Genomic DNA, 19652 nt, shown 5'->3' on the forward strand with positions numbered 1-19652 from the left:
TTCAGTGGATCTTTCCCAGTTTTCCTGCAATGAACAGACCTAGTTGTCCTGGCCATGGAGCATTTGACTGTGTGACGTAGTACAACTTACTGAGTCTTGTGCTTGTTGTTGGGAGCCTGGTTTGACTGCAGCGTCTTCGTTGCCACTGTCCATGTAGCATATGCTTCTTATGTTTTCTTAAAAGCTCTTCTCTGGCTTCCCGGTAGCCTGGGGATGACGTGGCTCAGTGACCTTGGGGTTTGGCTGAGTAGAACAGGTGAGAGGCCCGCTAGACCTCAGCCCCACTGTGGGGAGGGGAGGCTAGGTCCAGGGAGGCCAAGGTGTCTGGCTTGCCATTCTGGGGCTATTTTCTCTATACTGAAGAGCTTTGCTTGCCCCTTTGTGTGGGCAGCACCAAAGCCAGTGTGGCTTCCTTGTGGTGTGGAAGAGAAGCCTATGAAAACCCTGGGCTAGGCTAACAGGGCAGGATTTTTAAGTTTTTGAAAGTTAGAATCCAGCCTCTTAATTGGACGCCCTACCGTGAAGGTTGCTGGGCTTTCAGAGTATTTTAGGTAATAATAGTAATAGTAGCCACAATAACTGATACTTGCATAGTAATTATCTGCTCAAGGCGCTATCCTAAGCAGTTCTATGAGGAAGGTACTAGTATTATCCCTGTTTTACAGACGGGTAAACTGTGGTTTAGAGAGGGTAAGTGACTTGTCCAATGTCACACAGTAAAACATGGAAGATCCAGGCGATCTGGACCCAGAGTCCACCCTCTTAGCCGCTGTCTCATTAAACGTGGGTGTGACCTGAAAGGTGAGCCATCACTATGGAAGTAGTCAGAAGCAGAGAGGCAGCTACTCGGGGTGCTGTCTGGGGTTTATAGACCAGTTTGGGCCAACTTAGTGTCTCTGCTTCAACATTGCCTTGTTCACCATAAGCATTTATTTGGGCACCTGTTGTGTGCCAGGCACCATGCGCTGGCACAGATGTCTGCTGGATGTGCATTTTCAAGTATTCCCCAGGTTCTTCACTTCTCTCAGGCTCTGGGAGGCCATGCCAGTGGCCAGGAGAGGGGAGGTCTAGTGGCGCCCAGAGAGTGTCCTGGACTGAGTGTGGATGGGGGAGAGCAAGGAGGGAGAAGTCCTTGTTCTCAGAGGTGAGCTCATGGCTGATGATGGGGGTGGGACAAATAGAAGCACCTGGAAACAATGCAGGTGATGTTGATATAGGAATCTCTTCTTACACATTTACAGGTTTACCAGGACACCCTGAGACCACTTCTCACTAACTGAAATATTCTAGAGTCTGGCCTCTCTTTTATCTCCCAGAACAAATTATTTTAAAGACTCTGGACTTATGGATGGAGCTTTTGCAAGCTGCAGAGATGTACATGATGTACATGTGTACATTTTCTGCCCTATATTTCTTACGGGTCTCAGCAGTAGAGCAAGGGAAGTAGGAGTTAGCTCTTAACTAGAATGGTTTCCTGATGGGAAAAACAAAGCTTTGGTTGCACATCTCTGGGGAGGCTGGGGCTCTATGCTGAGGTATGGAAGGAGCTCAGAGAAGGTGGAACCTGCCTGGAAAGACTTCCTTAGGCAGGTTGCTAATCTCTGTCCCCTGCAAAGATAAATCTGGCCTTGAGATGGTCAGCGGCTGGAAGTCCAGGACACACTTGCTGGGGCTGCTGCGGTAACGCACCTCGCCTCCCAGACAGGCACAGGAAGGCCCACAGCCGCATCCCTGAGGAATGCATTTTGCTGCTTGCCCACCTCCCATGGGATTCTGCTGCGCCTGCTGTGGTTGCAGATGTTGGGAGCTGGGGATGCTGGGTGCCTCCAGGGGTCATGGAGAGGAAATCCAGGGGTAAAAGGAGATGGGTCCTGCCTTGTTGATTTTCTAGGTTAGCATCCCTTTCTTAGGTGAAGAGTCACTTTCCTCACCTTGCTCATCTTTTGTGAGGGATGCAGGACTTCAAGCTTAATAGTTTGGGAAACCAGGAGACGTCAGCTGGAACGGGGAAGAAGGAGCAGCTTCTAAATTCAGTAGCCGTGGGATCCGGCTGGAGTTGACTTTAGAAATACAATCAAAGAACATCAGAGAGCCTCTTTATCCCCAAACATCCCCCAGCCCATTTGCTGGGGTTTCACCATTAGTGGTTCATCTCTAATAAACACTCCTTTAAGATCCCAGTGGAGAAGAGCTCGGGCCCCAGCCTTCACCCATGGGTGTGGCTGGGTAGCAGGAGAGCTGGGCTCCTGGGGCAGTGAGGCTGGAGTGCTCACTATAGGGGTGCTGGGAGGTTATAAATAAACTATTGAGAGATCATATGCGCCCCCCCACCCCTAACCTGCACATTCCCTCCTCTGACCCTACCAGAGCCAGCCAGGGGCTTCTGCTCCTGACAGGGTGACCAACCATCCGGGTTTACCAGGGATGTGGGGCTTTCGGTGCTAAAATGGGGAAGGTCCTGGGCACACTGAGACGTGTTGGCCACCCTAGCTCCAGAACCCCGGGATCTTGCTTCCATGAGCATGGAGCCTCCCACTGTGTTAGAGTTCACGTTCAAGTGTCTGCCTCCTCCGCCAAGGAGTCTCTTGAGGGGGAAGAGGAGCAGGAAGACCAGGTCCTATTTAGTTCTTAGCTCCATGCCTGTGATTCAGAGGGTGTCGGTAAGTGTTCAGTGTGGAAATAACCGACCATCTGGTAGTGGGTACATTCTATTGGTTAGAGCCCAAGTTCGGGCTTTGAGGAGAGCCGTGATTTCTGAATTCCGATCCTAGCCCTTTACTGACCTTTGGTATAATTGTGGCTCATTGCCTCAGTTTCCCCTAAAACTGTATCTCTATATCCACATCTGTATCTATTCATCCATCTATCTATATATCATTCACCTATCTGTTATCTATCATCTACAGCTATCATATATAATACTTCATCTATCATCTACCTATTATCTACATCTGTCACCTACTTGTCTGTCTACCTACCTCTCGATTATTTAGCTATTTCTATCTCATCTATCAGTCGTGCACCTGTCATCAATCGTCTATATCTACCTATTGATCGATCTATCGATCTACCTACCTCTTTTGCCCCAAAGCTCACAGCACTTTTGAGGAAGCACAGACAATATGAACCGGATCTATGGGAGTAAATGGGGCCTGTGATAGTGTAACTACCACTGTTCCCCAAGCACCCCATGTACATTCACTTTTTAAAGTGGCCCCATTAAAACCTGGAAAAATTAATTCAACTTCCCAAAGCGGCTCTTCCCTATGTAGGTGCTGCGGGTACCTAGCCCTGAACAGTTGGTGCCTTCACTCGGGCCACAGCATCATGGCCACTGACATTCTCCGTCTCTTCCAGACAACCTTGGCCTCCTACAAGTGTTTGCCGGGCGGGTGCGTTTCCTGAGTGGCCGCGCAGTGCTTGATGTCACAGACCGTCTGTCCGGTGAGCGTCCAGCCTTCCAACCCGTCTCTGTTCTTCTCTCCTAGCATGTAGTTGAACCACCTACTTGTCTTAGACCAAAAATCATCAAGTAATCCCCACAGACCATTTTGAAAATTTGATAATCTGCTTTAGAAAATAATTCCCACATTGCCAGAGACAATCTTTGTTTTTGGTCAAAATGAGGCAGGTCTGTACATAGCGAAAATAGTTTTAAAGAAACTGTTATGCATTTCTTCCTCTTTGCAAATGCGGCTTCCACTAGCCCCACAGGGTACCTTTGTGTGAATCAGAAAAATCCACCTCTCTGGGTTAACACCACCTCATGGGTGCCTGGCTGGGTCAGTAGCAGCACTGTTGCTCTGACCTTGGGCAGGTTACTTAACAGGTTACTGAACTTGCCAAAGGCCACCTCCCCCATACTAGGAGGGTCCCATCTAGGAAGGAGGCAGAGGGATCCAATCTGTTCTCTAGACTCCCAAGGGCCCCCCTAAGATTCACATGGATCATGCCACCCCCCAGCTTACATCCTTGCGTGGCTCCCGAGCAGTCTCCAGGATGGTGTCCAGGGTCCCCGGAGTGGCCCACAGGTCGCTGCCTGGCCTTCTAGGCTCTGCCCCTTTTATTCACCCCCAGTGATATGCACTGGGTCATTTACTCCTCATAACAACCCCACAAGGAGGGTGTGGGTTCCATGGTTGTCCCTTTCGTAGAAATAAGAAACATGGAGCTAAGAAAGGTTAAGTGCCTAAGGTCCCTTGACTAGTAATCCAGGATTTGTCTCCAGGAGCTGGACTGCAGAGCCAAGCCCTCAACCTCTGTACGGTCTGCCGCTCCTGGGGTGGCACCTGCCTTGGCCTCCTGGGCGCCAGCACGTGGCAGGGGCAGACCTCCCATCCTCTCCCCGTTGCCCGCCCACGGGCAAAGCCCTTCTCACTCTCCTTCCTCCACCGGGGCGGTGCCCGCTTGGTCTGGCATCGCTTCCTCTGTCTCCCTTCTCCCTGGCCCTCCGGCCTGAGTTTCGCGTGCCAGCCTCAGTCGCTGGCCCAGCCAGGGCCTCCCAGCATTGAGCTCTCCGGGGGTGCTCGGTGCATGTTGCCTGCCCAAGGGCGTCATTCCCGCTCCTCCGCCGCCCCATCTCTTGCTCTTGGCCTTGCCTCTGCGCCCTGGTTCAGTCCTCCCCATGTCCCTGGAGTGGCCCCTTACTTCCGGTCCAGGTGCCAGGCCTGCTCCAAGCAGATGGCGCGAGTGAGGCCAGGATGGGGGCTACGATGCAGCTGCGGTGCCAGGCTGTGCGTGCCTTGGGGTGAGAATGGGGTCACGTAACTGAGACCACCTTGGGTATCAGACAAGGAACTCTTTTCTGGTACTCAAACTCAGCATTCTCTGATTACCTGTCCTTGTACAGGTAATTTATGGGCCCCAGAGGCGAGTGGGTATCCATTTACTGTAAATATTACCCTTCTATTTCCAAGAGACCTCAAAAACAAGAGTTTCTACATAGTTCTATTAACTCTGTGTCAGCCAGGAACAGGGAAGAAAATTTCAGTTGACACAAGGCGTGGACTCATAAGCACAGCTTAACACAGGAGTAAATCTTTTGCTAATTACTTCAGCTGCCTTTTAAGCTCGATTTTAATGGGGTTTTCCTCGTGACGCCCTCCTACCAGCTCCCAGGCCACCCGCTCTCCGCAGGCAGGTGAATGTGGTCTAAGGGTGGACGTGAGCTTCCTGGGGCCGGGGTGTAGGTGCCTCACTGCGGGACGAGAGTCCAGGGGTGAGGCGCCAGGCAGGAGGAGTGGGGGACGTGTGGCAGGTTAGGGGCAGGTGAGGCCCTCACCATTCGGTGAGGTCAGGGGAGCCCTGCCTGGGCCTGGCTCCTGGGATAGTTTTCACCTCCGTTTGCAGGAGAGATTCAGTGGAGGTTTAGGAAAGCTTTGAGTTAGAGTTGTTCAGTACAGGTGGCTAATCGGCTGATTCGTTTTCTTTCTGTTCCCTCTGGCTGCCCCCCTTCCACCTCCTCTTGCCCCTCCCACCCTCCCACCACCCTTGGGGCTGACCAGGTGGCTTTAGGGTTAACTGTGCCCTGCCTTCTTAGCCCGTTTCCAGCACAGGTAACATAACTCTCACCTCTCGGCCCCATTTTATGAAGTTGGCGCAGCTGGCTTGGCTCACTGGGTGCCGTCCTGCCTTCCCAGGAATGAGGACCGCCTTGACTCTGGAGGGCTCTGTGTCCCTGGGAGCCCCCCGGGAGGCCCCCAGTGTGGGGCGCAGGAATCTTGAGGATATGGCCAGAGAGTCAAGGTACACATTGCATGGGAAATGGCACAGTGAGAGAGTCAGGCTGAGCTGAGGGGGGCCCGGGCCATCCTCTCCGGTTCCCCACTGTCCCAGGCTGGCTCTGAAATCAGAGGGACCCTACAGGGCTCCCGCTGCAAAATATCCTGGCGGGTTGGATGAAGTTAAGTTGATGAAGGAAGAACAAATTGGGGGTTTCTCTAAAAATAAAACAAAACTCCAGACCAGCCTCTAAAACGTGGAACTCCGGTTTGGGGCAGCAAGAGGTGGGAAGAGCGTGGGCTTTAGAGTCAAGGAAGGCTTGGCCTGTGTCCTCTGCTCTTGTTAGCTGTGGGATCTGGGACCAGCTCCTCCACCCCTGAGTGTTGGTTTCCTCCTCTGTGAAACAAACGAGAGTCCTGCCTCTTGGGTGAGAGTGAAACAGAGTCAGGATGCATAGCTCTGAGCCCTGGACTCAGGCTCCGGCCGTGTTAGTTTCCCGGGTGTGTCTCAGCTCAGGGACCTTTCCAATTTCTTTGTCCCATAAATAAATCAAGTGCTTCTCTAAGCATTGTTTGCCTTCAGGACATATCCTTTGGCAGGATGACAGGCAATGTGCTGATTGTCAAGCAAGTATTTGCACGAACGCACTTAGGGTGATGTGGCCAAGGCTGAGGGCCAGGGCAGCCCCTCCGAAACGGCTTGGGGTACCTCTTGATGAGGCCTGGACATGGGAGGCAGCCCGGCAATTACTGTGTGATGGAGAGCTTGCTGGCAGGTTTTAGCCTGACTCTGGGTTTTCTGGGGTCTAGAGAAGGCAGGGGGCCTGGGGTAACCAGATTTGGGGCGTTCTTCACTGGAATGAAGGGTCTGTGCAGAGCTTGATGGTTTACAAAGCACGTTCATGCCTCCTGCATCGCTGCTGGGCTTATCGTGAGGTATGGCATCGAAACGGGGGAGGCCATGCTGGTCTTATCTCCCACTGGCTGTTCTGTTCTCCAGAATGCTTCATTTGAGAGTCTCGACCTTTCTTCCTAGTACAAGTTTTCGCTGTGTGAACTCTCCTAGGTGGTAATACAGATTAAAGCACTACTAGGACCAGCTACTCTTTGTCACATGCCTACTTGCATAGGCACTTCGCCTACATTTATTATCTAACCTCTAACAGTCTTAAGAGTTTGGTTCAGAATTATTATCCTTACTTTACAGATCAGGCAACAGGCTCAGAAAGGTTGGGTGGCTTTCTCAAGCTCACACAGCCAGTAAATAACAGAGGCAGGAGAGCAATCCAGATGCGTCTGCCTCTTTCTTTTGCCCTGGGCCTCAGGGACCAGTTATACTGTCATGTGCCCTGAGCACTTTCACCTTTGCTTACCCCTTCCTCTGTAAAAAAAATGTTTAAAGTGTACTTTATGACTGGTTGGTATGAACACAAATACAAATCAGGCTGGATAGCTTCAGACTTTTTTCTTCTGATTTTAAAAGAATTTAAAACATTGCCATGGGCCCCTAAGTGTGTTATGAGCCCTAGGTAGTGTGTCTAACGGATTAGTGGGCCCTGCTGGGTTGCCTGACTTTTGGGGGACAGAGTTGGTGTCCCCAGAGAAGGCAGTGAGAGAGAGAGAGAGTGCTTGACTCAAGTAACTCTCCCTCTTTTCTGCCTGACAGTGTTGGTGGCCTCAGTTTACCCCCGAAAGCCCCAGGCCGTGGAGCGCCACGTACTTCCGGTCCTCTGGTACTTCCTGAACAACATGATCGGGAACGGCATCCTGCCCGGGCGCGGCGGGAACGTCCGCACGGCCGTCTGCCGGCTGTGCAGGAGCCTCCAGGGGCAGATGGGCTCCCGGCTGCAGGACTTGGCCGCCAGCCAGCCAAAGCAAGTCCTCAAAACGCTCCAGGAGCTCTTAGACCCGGAATCCCTGTGAGACAGCCCCAAGGTCACTGACGGGGGGAAGGCACCTGACAGCAAGACAACTGGCAGCTCACGCCCCTTTCATCTGGATTAAAGACAGATCTAGAATGAGCAATCGTTATTTTTATCTTATTTTATTTTTATGATGGAATAATCTCCTGGTCTACTTTCCCATAGAGTTCCAGATGTACACAGTATATTTTGAAGTAGAAATAAAATAATTACTTATTTTTCTAAGGTTTTATTATCTTGTACGTTTTTAACCCCACAGAATCTTCTAGTAGCTAGGTTTGCGACAAAGAAAACAAAACATGATATGGAAACAACCTATGTGCCCGTTTTGGGATGAATGGATAAAGATGATGTAGCGAATGCGCGTGCGCGCGCGCACACACACACACACACACAGAGGAATACTATAAGCCATAAAAAAGATGAAATCTTGTGACAACATGGATGAAACTTGAGGGTATTATGCTAAGTGAAATAAATCAAATGGAGAAAGACAGATACCATAAGATTTCACTCATATGTGGAATATAAAAGAACAAAAGCAAAAAACAAAGATAAAGAACAAACCAAACAGATGCAAACAAATACAGAGAACAGAGTAGCAGCTGCCACAGAGGAAGGGTCATGGTGGGGGGAGAGCAAATAGGGTAAAGGGAATTAACTGTATGGTGATGAATAGAAACTAAACCTTTGGTGGTAAGCTCACTGCAATGTATACAGAAGTCAAAATATAATATTGTACACATAAAAATTTTTAAAAGCAAAACAAAACACAACAACAGCAAAACCAGCTGCTGATGCTACTGAGACAAAGACTGAGGGAGAAAAGTATAGCACAGACCCCCATGTTGCAGACCATTTTGGGGCATAGCTCCTATCTGTGCGCAGCTGGAAAAGCCCTCCTGAGCCCAGAGACCCTGAGTTGGTCATTCAAATCCAGCCCATTTTTCATAAGCCTGATTTGGGGTGAACATAAGCATCTCTGGGGGACATCCTGCTTCTGCTTTACAAAATCTTCAGGGCAGCATCCTATGTCCTATGTCCTATGGGAGCATTCTAACAGGATCTAAAGGCAAGGAGAGTTTGACATTGGCATTACTGACAGCCTTCTCTGGAAGGTGGCTTCCTGGCTAGTTCTGAAGAGGACTGGATGATGATTCACACTGGAAGTACCGTAAACAAAAGGACTGGGTGAAGCACAAAGCGCCATGGTGTGCAGATTCACGTGGGAGCTCTGAAACCCCACAGGTTACTCCAGCTGGGCCGGATGGGATCGTGGACCTGGAGAGGTGTGTTGGACGCAGGCTGGACCAGAACACGAAGAAGGCGGAGCCACTGATGGAGCAACAAGAGGAATGGGAAATGGGGTCCTGGCAGTGAGAGGGGGATGGATGCCAAGGGCTGGGGCTCTGGACACAGTAGGAGTGTCTCTGCCTTGCCTGGGGGCAGTGGCCGGCGGACAACAGTGTGACCAGAAAGAACTAGAGCTCAGATCATGACCTCAAACACATGGGTAAGGTGAGGGCGGAAGGGGCAGCATCCCAGCCCCAGCCAAGGAGCCAGACCCACAGCAGCAGAGTCTGGGGCAGATCCAGATGGCCAGGCCCTGAGGCCCAGCTGCATGCCAGCAAGTTTTCTGGCAGGCCCACCAGGGGACCCCTCTCCACTGTCACCCACCCCCAGGTACAACATCGGTCCACTGCTCTGTTCTGAGCCCCTCCTGAGAGTAGGGGCAGAGCAGGCTGGGAATCTTCAGATCAGCTCATGCAACGTTGCCAGGTGTAACTAGGCTGCCCCCCTCGCCCCCCTTGCCACGAATGCCCTGGGGTGAGCCTGGGCGTGGCACAGTCATCCTGGGACTTGAGCTTTTAATAGGCAGCTTAAGTGTGCTGGGTAATTTCAGCCACAGCCTTAGCGGCTTCTCACCTCTTTGTGACCTTAGCAGGGACTTCCCCGGCACCACCGTGCCCTTTGCTGATTCTGACTGACCAAAGTTAAAGGCCTCCTAGACGGGCAACCGTCAAAGATGCCCAAGAGGCTGAATTTAAACTTTTACACAATTTAATTAATTGAATTTGCTTGGAGTCTGAGCAGACTTTTTCAGTTTGAGACTGACATTTTCAGCTGGTCAAGATCCTAGAGCCTATCAGAATATTTCAGGATTTTTTAGAACTGTAGGAGCCCAAGGATTTTGAAGGCAGAAATTAAGCTCAAAGACATTGCCCTGTCTTCCTGCATTCGGGTCCTGCCTTCCGTCTTCAAACCGGAAGCTTCCCATCTCCTGTGCTCTGTACCCATCCTCACCGGTGGGTGTTTAAAATAACTGAAAACAGCTGAAAAGCAAAGAATAAATCTTTGCATGGTTCTTTTTCCTTCACCATTTCAGGTTTTAATCTAGTCTCTGGGCAGCTGGGCTCTGAGGGCAACACCCCTGGCACAATCCCAGTGGGGAGGCTGGGTGGAAAGTTCTGTCTCAGAAGTTTCCCACATCATTACTTTTCAAACAAAGGGAAGACAGCTTATTAGTAACCTGGGCCTGTTGGGAGTGCCTGCCGGACTGAGACCTAATGGGAAATGACGATTGTCCTGAGAGCCACGGCGGGTTTGAGCAGAGCCCACCTCATTCTTTGCTTGGCTGGCTGTGCGTGCAGCCAGGAGCTCTACTTACTCAAGGTGCTCTTGGGGTGGGAATATAGCATCGAGCTATGGAAGAGCTTTTTTTTTTCTCTCTCTCTCTCTCTCTTTCGCTCTCTCCATTGTGAGAATCAAGAACCAAAGTCTTGTCTGAGAACATGGAACTGCTTAGGAATTCCTTGCTTGGGAATTTTTGAGATTTTAGGAAAATTTTTTTACAGGCCCCACTTCTTATCTTATTCTCTCTTCCCTGCTTCATTTCTTGCCCCCTGAGTGGAGAAATGTTTCTCCATTCTCATTGTACTTTGGAATCGTCCAATGAGATTTAAAAAAATGCTGACACCTGGGCCCATCCCCGGGGATTTTGGTTCCATGGGTATGGGGTAGAGCCCAGACGGCTGTCTTTTCTTTCTCTTCTTCTTTTCTTTTCTTTCTTTCCTTTCCTTTTCTTTCTTTCCTTCAGGCTTTATTGAGGTATAATTGACATATAACATTGTGTAAGTTTAAGGTGTGCAGTTGTTACCAAACCAGATTCATTTGCTTGATGCACAGCAAGCTAAACGCTGAGATGCTGAGGTTTGCAACAGAGAAAGGGTTTATAAGGCAGCCAAGCAAAGAGCTGGAAGAACGTTTCAGATCTGCTTCCCCAGAAGGTGAGGGGCTGGGATATTTGTAGGATAAAGAAGCAGGGGGTTCTGAGGCGTGGGGAGTGTGGGGAAAGGTGATTGGAGATAAGAAAAAGGTGAGGTAAGAAAAAGGTTGCGTTCTGTGCAGGTGCAACTAACCTACATGCTTCTTCATGGGACACGTTCAGAAAATGGTGGCCTTAGCATGTTCTGAGGGTGAAGTTTTTGGCCCTTTGACTTCAGAAGTTCATGACACTTAACGCGTGCACAGTGGGAGGGTCAGTTGTCCCAACCAGTCTTTTTTTTTTTTTTTTTTTTTGCTGTACGCGGGCCTCTCACTGCTGTGGCCTCTCCCGTTGCGGAGCACAGGCTCCGGACACACAGGCTCCGCGGCCATGGCTCGCGGGCCCAGCCGCTCCGCGGCATGTGGGATCTTCCGGGATCGGGGCACGAACCCGTGTCCCCTGCATCGGCAGGCGGACTCTCAACCACTGCGCCACCAGGGAAGCCCCCCAACCAGTCTTAACTGGCTTGAGCTGGGCAACAGCTGACTCCAAGCTCCTGGAAGACAACTTGGGCAAACATGTTATTGTTTAGGCTATGTAATGCTAGGAGGATATGCAAGTTTTTGTGAACACAATTAAAGCGAGCTTGATCAGTGTAGGCAGCTTATAGTTATTATTTATTAAGCAAGTTATAGGTTAATGGATGTAACTGATGACTAGCCTCGGCTTCACAATGTACTGTTTGATACACTTACATATTGCAAAACGATGGCCACCACAGCCTTAGCTCAAGCCTCCATCCGGTCACATAATTGCGATTTCTTTTCTGTGTTGAGAATATCTCAGATTTACTCTCTTGGCCACATTCACGTGTATAATACAAAACTATTAGCTATAATCACCCTGCTGTACAGTAGATTCCCAGAATTTATCAGCCTTTTGACTGGAAGTTTGTACACTTTGATCCATGTCCCCCCATAGTCCCCATCCCTGGCCCCCACCTCCCCAACCCCTGGTAACCACCACTCTACTATCTGTTTCTCCGAATTCAGGTTTTCTAGATTCCACGTATAAGTGAAATCATACAGTATTTGTCTCTCTCTGTCTGACTTATTTCACTTTGCAAAATGACCTTGTTTCATCCAAGTTGTTACAAATGGCAGGGTTTCCTTCTTTCTTATGACTAAATAGTATTCTGGGGTGTGTGTGTGTGTGTGTGTGTGTGTGTGTATCTCACATCTTCTTGATCCATTTCTTTTCTCTCTTCTCTTTTTTCTTTTCTCTACAAGTGATTCTAATGGGTGGCCAAATTCTGAAACCACAGTAAATCAAAGGTGTAGAAAGTGGCAGTGGCTTTGGCCCTGTGGGTGCCTGGCCTGCCAGCTCTCCCCAGCTGGCAGCACTGGGGTGTCCTGGGTTGGGGACAGAGACTGACTGAGGCCAGGCACTGGAGTCAGAGAGGCTGGACTCGAGTCCAGGCACTGTTACTCATGGTGTGTGGCCTTGGAGCCACTTGTCAACCACTCTGATCTTCCCTTATCAATCCAGTGTGTGTGTGTGTGTGTGTGTGTGTGTGTGTGTGTGTTGTATATGTGGTAAGTGGGTGGGAGGAGGATGACAATATTGCCCACCTTAACTGGGCTATTGTGATGATTAATTAGATAATTCTTGTAGATACTTAACACGAGGCCGTGAGCACAGGAAACGCTTGATGAATATTGGCCATTATGTTTCTGGAGACACTGATTTAGGATCGGGTCTAGGGTCAGCTAGGACCAGGGTCTTGCGGGCCCTGCAGCCCTTGGAGTTGGAGGAGTGGATGTACCTTGGAGATCTGCGGAGCCTGAGACCCACTGTTAACTTGTGCTAGGCTTGTTTCAGAGGATGGAGCATGGTCTGCCCTCCTGCTGGGAAGCTAGGGCTGCTCTTGCCACTGGGGCCTGTCACCTCTCCAGTTGCCTTCCCCCTTCTTACTTGACACGTCCCTCACAGCTACCCTCAGCATCCCCACCCCCTACCCCAGGAGAAATCTGGAAGCTCTTCTCCCTGCAGGCTTGCTCCCTCCCCTCCAAGCCTCTTCTGACTCTCAGCTGGGGGCAGAATGGCTGGGAGGATCTCCGAGCACTTTCTTGCTGAAAGCATTTTCCTTACATTATAATTTGGTCCTGCCAATAGGAAAAGAAAGGAGAAATGCTGATGGAAAGGGGGACCGTCTTCCGTCTCCTGGTAATGGAGGGAGGAAAAGGCGCCCCGAGGAGGAAAGACCAGAGGAGAGGTCAGCCTCTCAACGGAGTGTCTGCCGCGTTCCTGGTCCGTCATTCTTCTCAACATCTCGTAAGAAAGATATTATTTCTCCCATTTCCCGGTGAGGAAACTGAGCCTCAGAGATGCTTAATAAGCTACCTCAGCCAGCACGTGGGAATCACTGGGACTCTTGTTCAAGTGCAGACTCTGATTCAGAGGGTCTGGGTGGGGCCCGAGATCCTTTGTTTCCAATAAGCCCCCAGGGGATGTCCATGCCACTGGTCTGGCAGGGACCACAATTTGGGGTCCAGGCCTTGGGACACAGCTAAGAAGTGGCTGAGCTTGGATCTGCACTCAGGGCTGTTTGACTCCAAAGCGCCTGGCATGCTCCAGGGTACTCTACGGCTCCCAGATATTGACTTCCCCTTGGGTCAGTCTGAGCCCCTTGAGAAGACCAGTTAAAATCCCATGGTCTCTTGGAGTTAGTCTGGCCCCAGAGTTCTGCCCTAAAACCTTCAGGGCAGAGAGGGTCTGCTGCATCTGCTCTTATCACCAGGGCTTGCTGCAGACACCTGGCCATCCAACCGTGGCCTTTGGTGGGATAGGATTTGTGCAAATAAATGAAGACCAACCAAATGAGAAATGCAAAGACTCTCTGTTCTTTATAGAGCTTGCTGTAGCCAGGGAGTCAGCCACAATCACTTGTGTTCTGGCAGAGACCCAAGGGCAGGTAGAGGAACAGAAAGAGGGGGAGGTTTCAGGTATGCCATGATTAGTGGAGCTGTTGGCCTGGAGAAAGGTGTAGACGCAGAGTGGATCGTGGCCTGCTGGCAACAGCAGCACCTGTGGTGCTTGTTAAAGTGCAGACCCCTAGGTCGTACTCCAGACCTACTGAAAGAACCCTCAGCCATCCTTATACACCCTCAAGGTCAAGAGCCTGGGGCACAGTCCCAGTGCTCTTAGTGGCTGTTGGGTTCCAGGCTAGCCCACACTTGAGAGTCAGCATCCCTAAGCCAGTATTTCCCAAATGTGTTTGATGGAAACATTTGCTTGGGGAGGAGGGATGGAGACTGGAGGAGGGAGGGAGACAGGCAACGGGGTCCTTGGGGCCTGGGAATCTGATCTGCTCGAGATCAGGCAGGTTGCAGAAGCAGTGTCCTAACTGCCTGTTCCCAGCTGGGCTTCAGGAGTCCCCTGGGCAGGCAGGCAGGGCAGCATCACTGTGCATACAGGTTGCTCACCAGGTGGGCGTTTCTGAGTCAGGGACCATTCGGGGGGTCCAGTTTTGTCCGTATCATTACTGGGGCTTACTCAGGGAGGCATTATGGCGTCTCTGTATCCTACGACCTGGTGTTTCAGTGAAGAAGGCTCTAACATTTGAAGGTTTTGTTTTGTTTTAATCACAGCTTTATAATTACCTCTCTGTGGGTTGACAGCTGTTAATTAGCATCACTTTGGGTTCTCCTTGAGAATTTTTACAACCAGAAAGTGATCCAGCATCTCTGTGGCTGATGTCAGAAGCTGTTATCTAAACAAAAGCTTTAGAATGTCACCAGGTTTTGTAAACACAGCCGATCCTGTCCCCTTCCAAAGGAGAAAGAAAAGCTGGATAAATAATTTGCATGAAGGCAATCTGTTTCCCAGGGTCTGTATTTCCTTTCTGTCTCATCCACTGGTTTTTACCGCTTTGGGACACCGATAATAAAGTGTAAGAGGCGTCTCCGGAATGAGGCTTTGTCTGCTCCTGCCAGGTTTCTGGAAGCCCACTTTGGGGGGTCATGGCAATGAGGGACAAACAGTTTTTTGACAAGACTTTTTCTTAATGCCAGGGTCAGTTTTATCTGTGTGTGTGGAGGGGGGCGGTAGATGAGGAGTGGTAAGGTGCATTGAGGGGATTATTATTTTTTTAAATTCTCTTGGAAATTTTGAGCTTCCATCCAAGCTAGTTTAAGAGGAATGGCTAAAACTAGAGCTAGACTTTGGCCGGATATGAAAAATTTCCTTTTTGTAAAAACTGGAGAAAACGGAGAATTTCTTCCAGAGAAGTTTGTTGTATCTTTTTCTAGGCTGCCCCCTGGAATAATCTAAATATTGTTGCAGCAGGTGTTAGAAGCAAGGCTGGCAGGGGGCTAGGCGACTTGTTCTGCCACTAGCTGGCAATGTGTCTTTGGAGGAAAACATCTGACATCTCTCAGCCTCCCTTTTATTTTCATCTGTAAAAGACACTGAAAAAATACTTGCTTTGTTCATCTCCTAGGATTTTTTCCCCCAAAGATCTAATGAAACAATGTAGATAATTCTATTTTGAAAAAGTAGAGTGTTAAACACAAAGAAAAAATATAATTATGATTAACTCCAGTCTTATCCCAGTAAAACCTGCTCTTCTGAAGGCATGCCGGTCATTCCTACCAGCTGACTGACAGATCACTTACGACTCAACGTGGGAATAACTAGGAGATTCAGCAACTTAATTTGCCTTTTTTCCCGTTTGGTATGTTTGACATACGTAGTTGTGATTGCCAGCTAAATGTTTTAGTCTTTTCACTTTGAAAGACATGGAATTCTTCAAAGACGGAAGTCAATTCTAGCTGAGTTTGACAGCTGTTTTTAACTTTCTCCAAGGATCAAAGCTCAGCTCTAGAAGGAGGGGGAAATGGTCCTGAGTTCTTTTCTTAATCAGAACTTAGCATGCAGAGATGGCAGAGATGAACATTCAAAGCAAAGATGGCAGAGGGATTATGAATTCAGTCCCCCCAAGTGGCTCCATACGATGGTTTAGAAAAGGCAGGTTTGCTCACATCTTGCAGATGGTAGGATAAGTAGATTGGTATTGCTGTCACTGCCGGGTAGAGGAAGAAACGAGCCCATGTAAGCCAGGTCACAGGGCGGGTTGATGGAAGTGTCAGGCCTCCGGCCCAGCCATCAGGAGTGGGAGAAAGTCTGGCTCGCAGGGTGACGATCACGTTTACCACACCCTTCCTTCTACCTCCTTCTGCTTCTGTTTCATTCTTCCTTCAATTCAGGCCTATCAGGTTTGTCTATAGGGGCCTTACTTCAGTCCTCAGCCATTCCAGCCAGATTGTTGCCTTGGGTGCTTGACTCCAAGGGTGTCTGAAATTACAGCATTCGGAACCCAGGCTACCAGGTCGGTTGAATTCTATAGTCACCTGATGCAGGGCCTTCAGACTATCATAAAGTTACTTTCTGAAGTCCATGAGTGTAATCAAGCCAGCAGCGTCCAGGGTCCTCCATAAAATTGAATTAGAGTCCTGAGTGAATGAGCTGTTTGCTCCCCTGCTTGTGCAATGCATCTTTAATTACATTTCATAAAACCACCTGGATGGATTGATGGAACTTTATTTAAACCTCAGGGAGGTACAGGGAGGAAACCATAGTGCAGTCTAACATGCTCTGTTAATATAGGCTCAGAACACATTTACTTTATGGCAGTTCAGCAGACTTTGATGTGGGGCTACTTAAAAATATATTACCTCTGAAAAACTTTGCTTTGGCAGATAGAGTGGGTGTTGGCAGCCTGTACGCAGTCAACCAGATGATCCATTGACAAACATGTTGACACAATAATTCATGGCACCAGCTCCCCTGATACATGCAAAACACCGGTTTATTTCAGAAAAAAAGAATATATTTCTCAAAATCCCTTTCATTCACGTTGCAGGGTTTATGAGGCGAGTCTTGCCAAACGTAAGCGCCTCACGATGAAGGAAAAGTCTCTCTGGCTTGTCTGCCCTTCGTTTTCTATCAACAGGGATTATTTTAGGTTCTGAACTGGGTACACGACGTGAGGAAGGAAAATAGATGCTGCTTAGAGTAAACAACCGCCCAGAACCAAGCTGCGGAAGGAAGATATATTTCATCTTGAAGACTGTATTTATATTTGCAAAAAGCTATCACTGTTCCACTAGAATATTATGTTTGCTTTTTTACTCCATGAATCCTTTTGATGGAACTAGAAAATTGTGTTTTTCCCCTGGGGCAGCACTCTTTGCTATGTTACTAATGTGTTGGATAAAGAAGGGGCTGGACACCTCCCTCTCCACAGCTCTGGGGTCCCTGTGTACCTGGAGGATGGCTGTAAACCCCCAGAAAGGAGTCGGCCCCAATAAGAGTATGGGTATAATAGGCACTTCTTAAATTAATCTCCTATGTGGACTCCCTTTTTTCTTTATACCCAACATTCCTTCTTGGTTTCTAACTGTGAAGAAAAAGAACAGACACATGAGTCTTTAATGGGTTGGGTCCATTGGCTTAATTAAACAAGACAAAACAAAACAAAAGCACCCTGCTTTCCCTTCTCCCTTGAGCACAAGAAGTGGATTGGGCCCAGCAAGGACGAGGTTCTTGGGTGGAGGGGGAGGGTGGGTAAGAGTGACCCATCTGAGAAGCTGTGGAGTGGGGCTTGCCCCTCATGGCCACCGGGAGTGTGCTCTCCCAGGCAGAGCCAAAGACACAGATTTGAGGAAACGCCTGGTCTCGGGAGGGGTGAAACCGTGGATGTCACATAAATGGTCTATTGGGGTGGATGTAATTTCTTTTCTACAGAGTCTAATTCACTCGTAATTTGGGCTGGGTGTGGTAGTTGGGATTGTGGCCCAAAAAACATATCTTTGATTCATCTGTTCCAGGGTCAGCTTGGCACCGCTTCACCTTAGACCTTTACTGCCTTCCAGCCCCTTGGCCTTAGCAACCCCTCCCCTTTCCCCTCTGGGAAGATGACTTGGGATTCTTGAAGCCTCTGGGTCCTTGGGCATCACGATGGCTACAGCAGCTCATTGTCCCTGCTGCCTGGGCCTAGAGGTTCTGGGTCTCTCATTACATCACATATGAGGATATATGGCAGCAGCCTGGCCCTGTCCTGGCACAAGTAGGTGCTCAGTGAATGTAGAGGGATGAGGAGTATGAATGGCTCCGTGGCTGATGGCAGGAATCCTGTGCACCCTGGATCCCTCTGCTGCTGCCTGCAGGACAAGAGGGGTGGGTGTTGGCTGCTGTTTACCAGCCTAGCTTGGGGTGGTGGTCGGGGGAGCCTCTCCTCTCAGAGAACCTCCTGCCAGGCACCCTCATGAAGGCAGCAGTGGTTCATTCCAGACCCTACCAGGGCATTTGCTCTGATGCTGACCCCCTCCGTGACATAATATGCTGCCTGGCTCCCAGCTGCCCACTTCTACCTCATGTCACTGCAGCTGGGTACCCTCAGCCACACCCACACACTCAAAGCAGCCCCAAACCTCTAAAACCCTGTAAGGGGGGACCTGGGCTGGAGACTCAGGACTTCCCCTTCTTGTGGATCTGGGCCCCCACTTCTTATCCAGTCACTTAGACTTTTTATCATCCCTGGGGTTACATCCCCACATTGCATCCCAGTTTCATCACCTGGGTCCCTGTCCAGTCTCCCAGCAGCTGGGGTTCTGCTTTGTTTCTTCAGACCTCCAGGAAGCCGGCCTCAAAACCCTAGCACGGGGCAGGTCCCCTTTCTGACTAATTCTCTTACCTCTAAGCTGGATTGCTCCACACTACTTGCTTCCTGAAAGCCAGCCTACGGGGCCCAGCCCTCGTTACCCATGCTTCCAGCCTAACCATGTAGGGAGACAGTCTGCTCTCTCTCAAGCAAGTTACCTGAAGCTGGCTGTTCTCACACACTTACCTGGGCCTGGGTGGCTGAATTTCCTCCTGTGTCCTGCAGCCCAGGCAGTTCCCAGGGCCCAGCCTCCAGCCCCTGGGTGTGGCTCTGCCCTGCTGTGGCCTGAGCTCAGCTCTGAGGATTAGTGTAGCTACACAGCAAACATGAGCACCCAACTGGGTGTGTACAGACATTTCCCAATAGAGGGGTGGGTTGTGGTCCCTCTTGGTAGTTTAATCAACTGTTTCTTGAGTGCCTTGGAAGAGATTGTCCCTGTCACCCCTGTCTGAATAACTGGACAAGTCAAGGTGGGGATCATTTACTTGAAGCCACAGCCTATCCCTGGGGGGAGGGAGCTTAGTCCTCAGGACCCAGTTTAACATGTTCTTGAGTCATGATCTACTTCATCAAGAAAGGACTTGAAGTCTATAATTTTTCCAAACTCAAAAAATCAGCTTTGAAGCAGATGTGGAGGATTGGCCCTTAGCTGTACCCTGTGGGTGAGAATTCTTGTCTTTTGACAACCCACTGAGCTGGCATTGAATCACCCAATTACTGCAAATTCTTTCCTAAATAGAAAGCACTCCACAGCCTCCAGTGGAAAAATTCCAAATTCTGTAGCAAATATCTAGCTCATTGGCAGAAGCAGGTTTGGGGCATGAACAATGGTTCTTCACTTCAGTTTCAATCCAGCAGAAGTTCTGCAGATGACCTGGGAATAAAGTTGGCAGAGAAGCCCCGGGGGGAGACTGGTGTGTGTGTGTGTGTGTGTGTGTGTGTGTGTGTGTGTGTGTGTGTGTGTGTGTGTGTGTGTGTGTGTGTGTGTGCCTGCCTTACCCACACGTCCTTCTGAGCTCCAG

The 19652-nt window shown here is 49.7% G+C and overlaps 1 protein-coding gene across 1 annotated transcript in view; it reads left to right on the forward strand.

The window, feature by feature from the left end:
* TOGARAM2 (TOG array regulator of axonemal microtubules 2) overlaps positions 1–7724 on the forward strand; it is a 43556-nt gene extending 35832 nt beyond the window's left edge. The window contains 2 exon segments of the mRNA XM_060116932.1: positions 3358–3444; positions 7387–7724. Coding sequence (XP_059972915.1) covers positions 3358–3444; positions 7387–7724 — 425 coding nt within the window.
* Positions 7725–19652: the final 11928 nt, after the last annotated feature.

Source organism: Mesoplodon densirostris, chromosome 14 (genome assembly GCF_025265405.1).
Source record: "Mesoplodon densirostris isolate mMesDen1 chromosome 14, mMesDen1 primary haplotype, whole genome shotgun sequence".
NCBI classification, from domain to species: domain Eukaryota; kingdom Metazoa; phylum Chordata; class Mammalia; order Artiodactyla; family Ziphiidae; genus Mesoplodon; species Mesoplodon densirostris.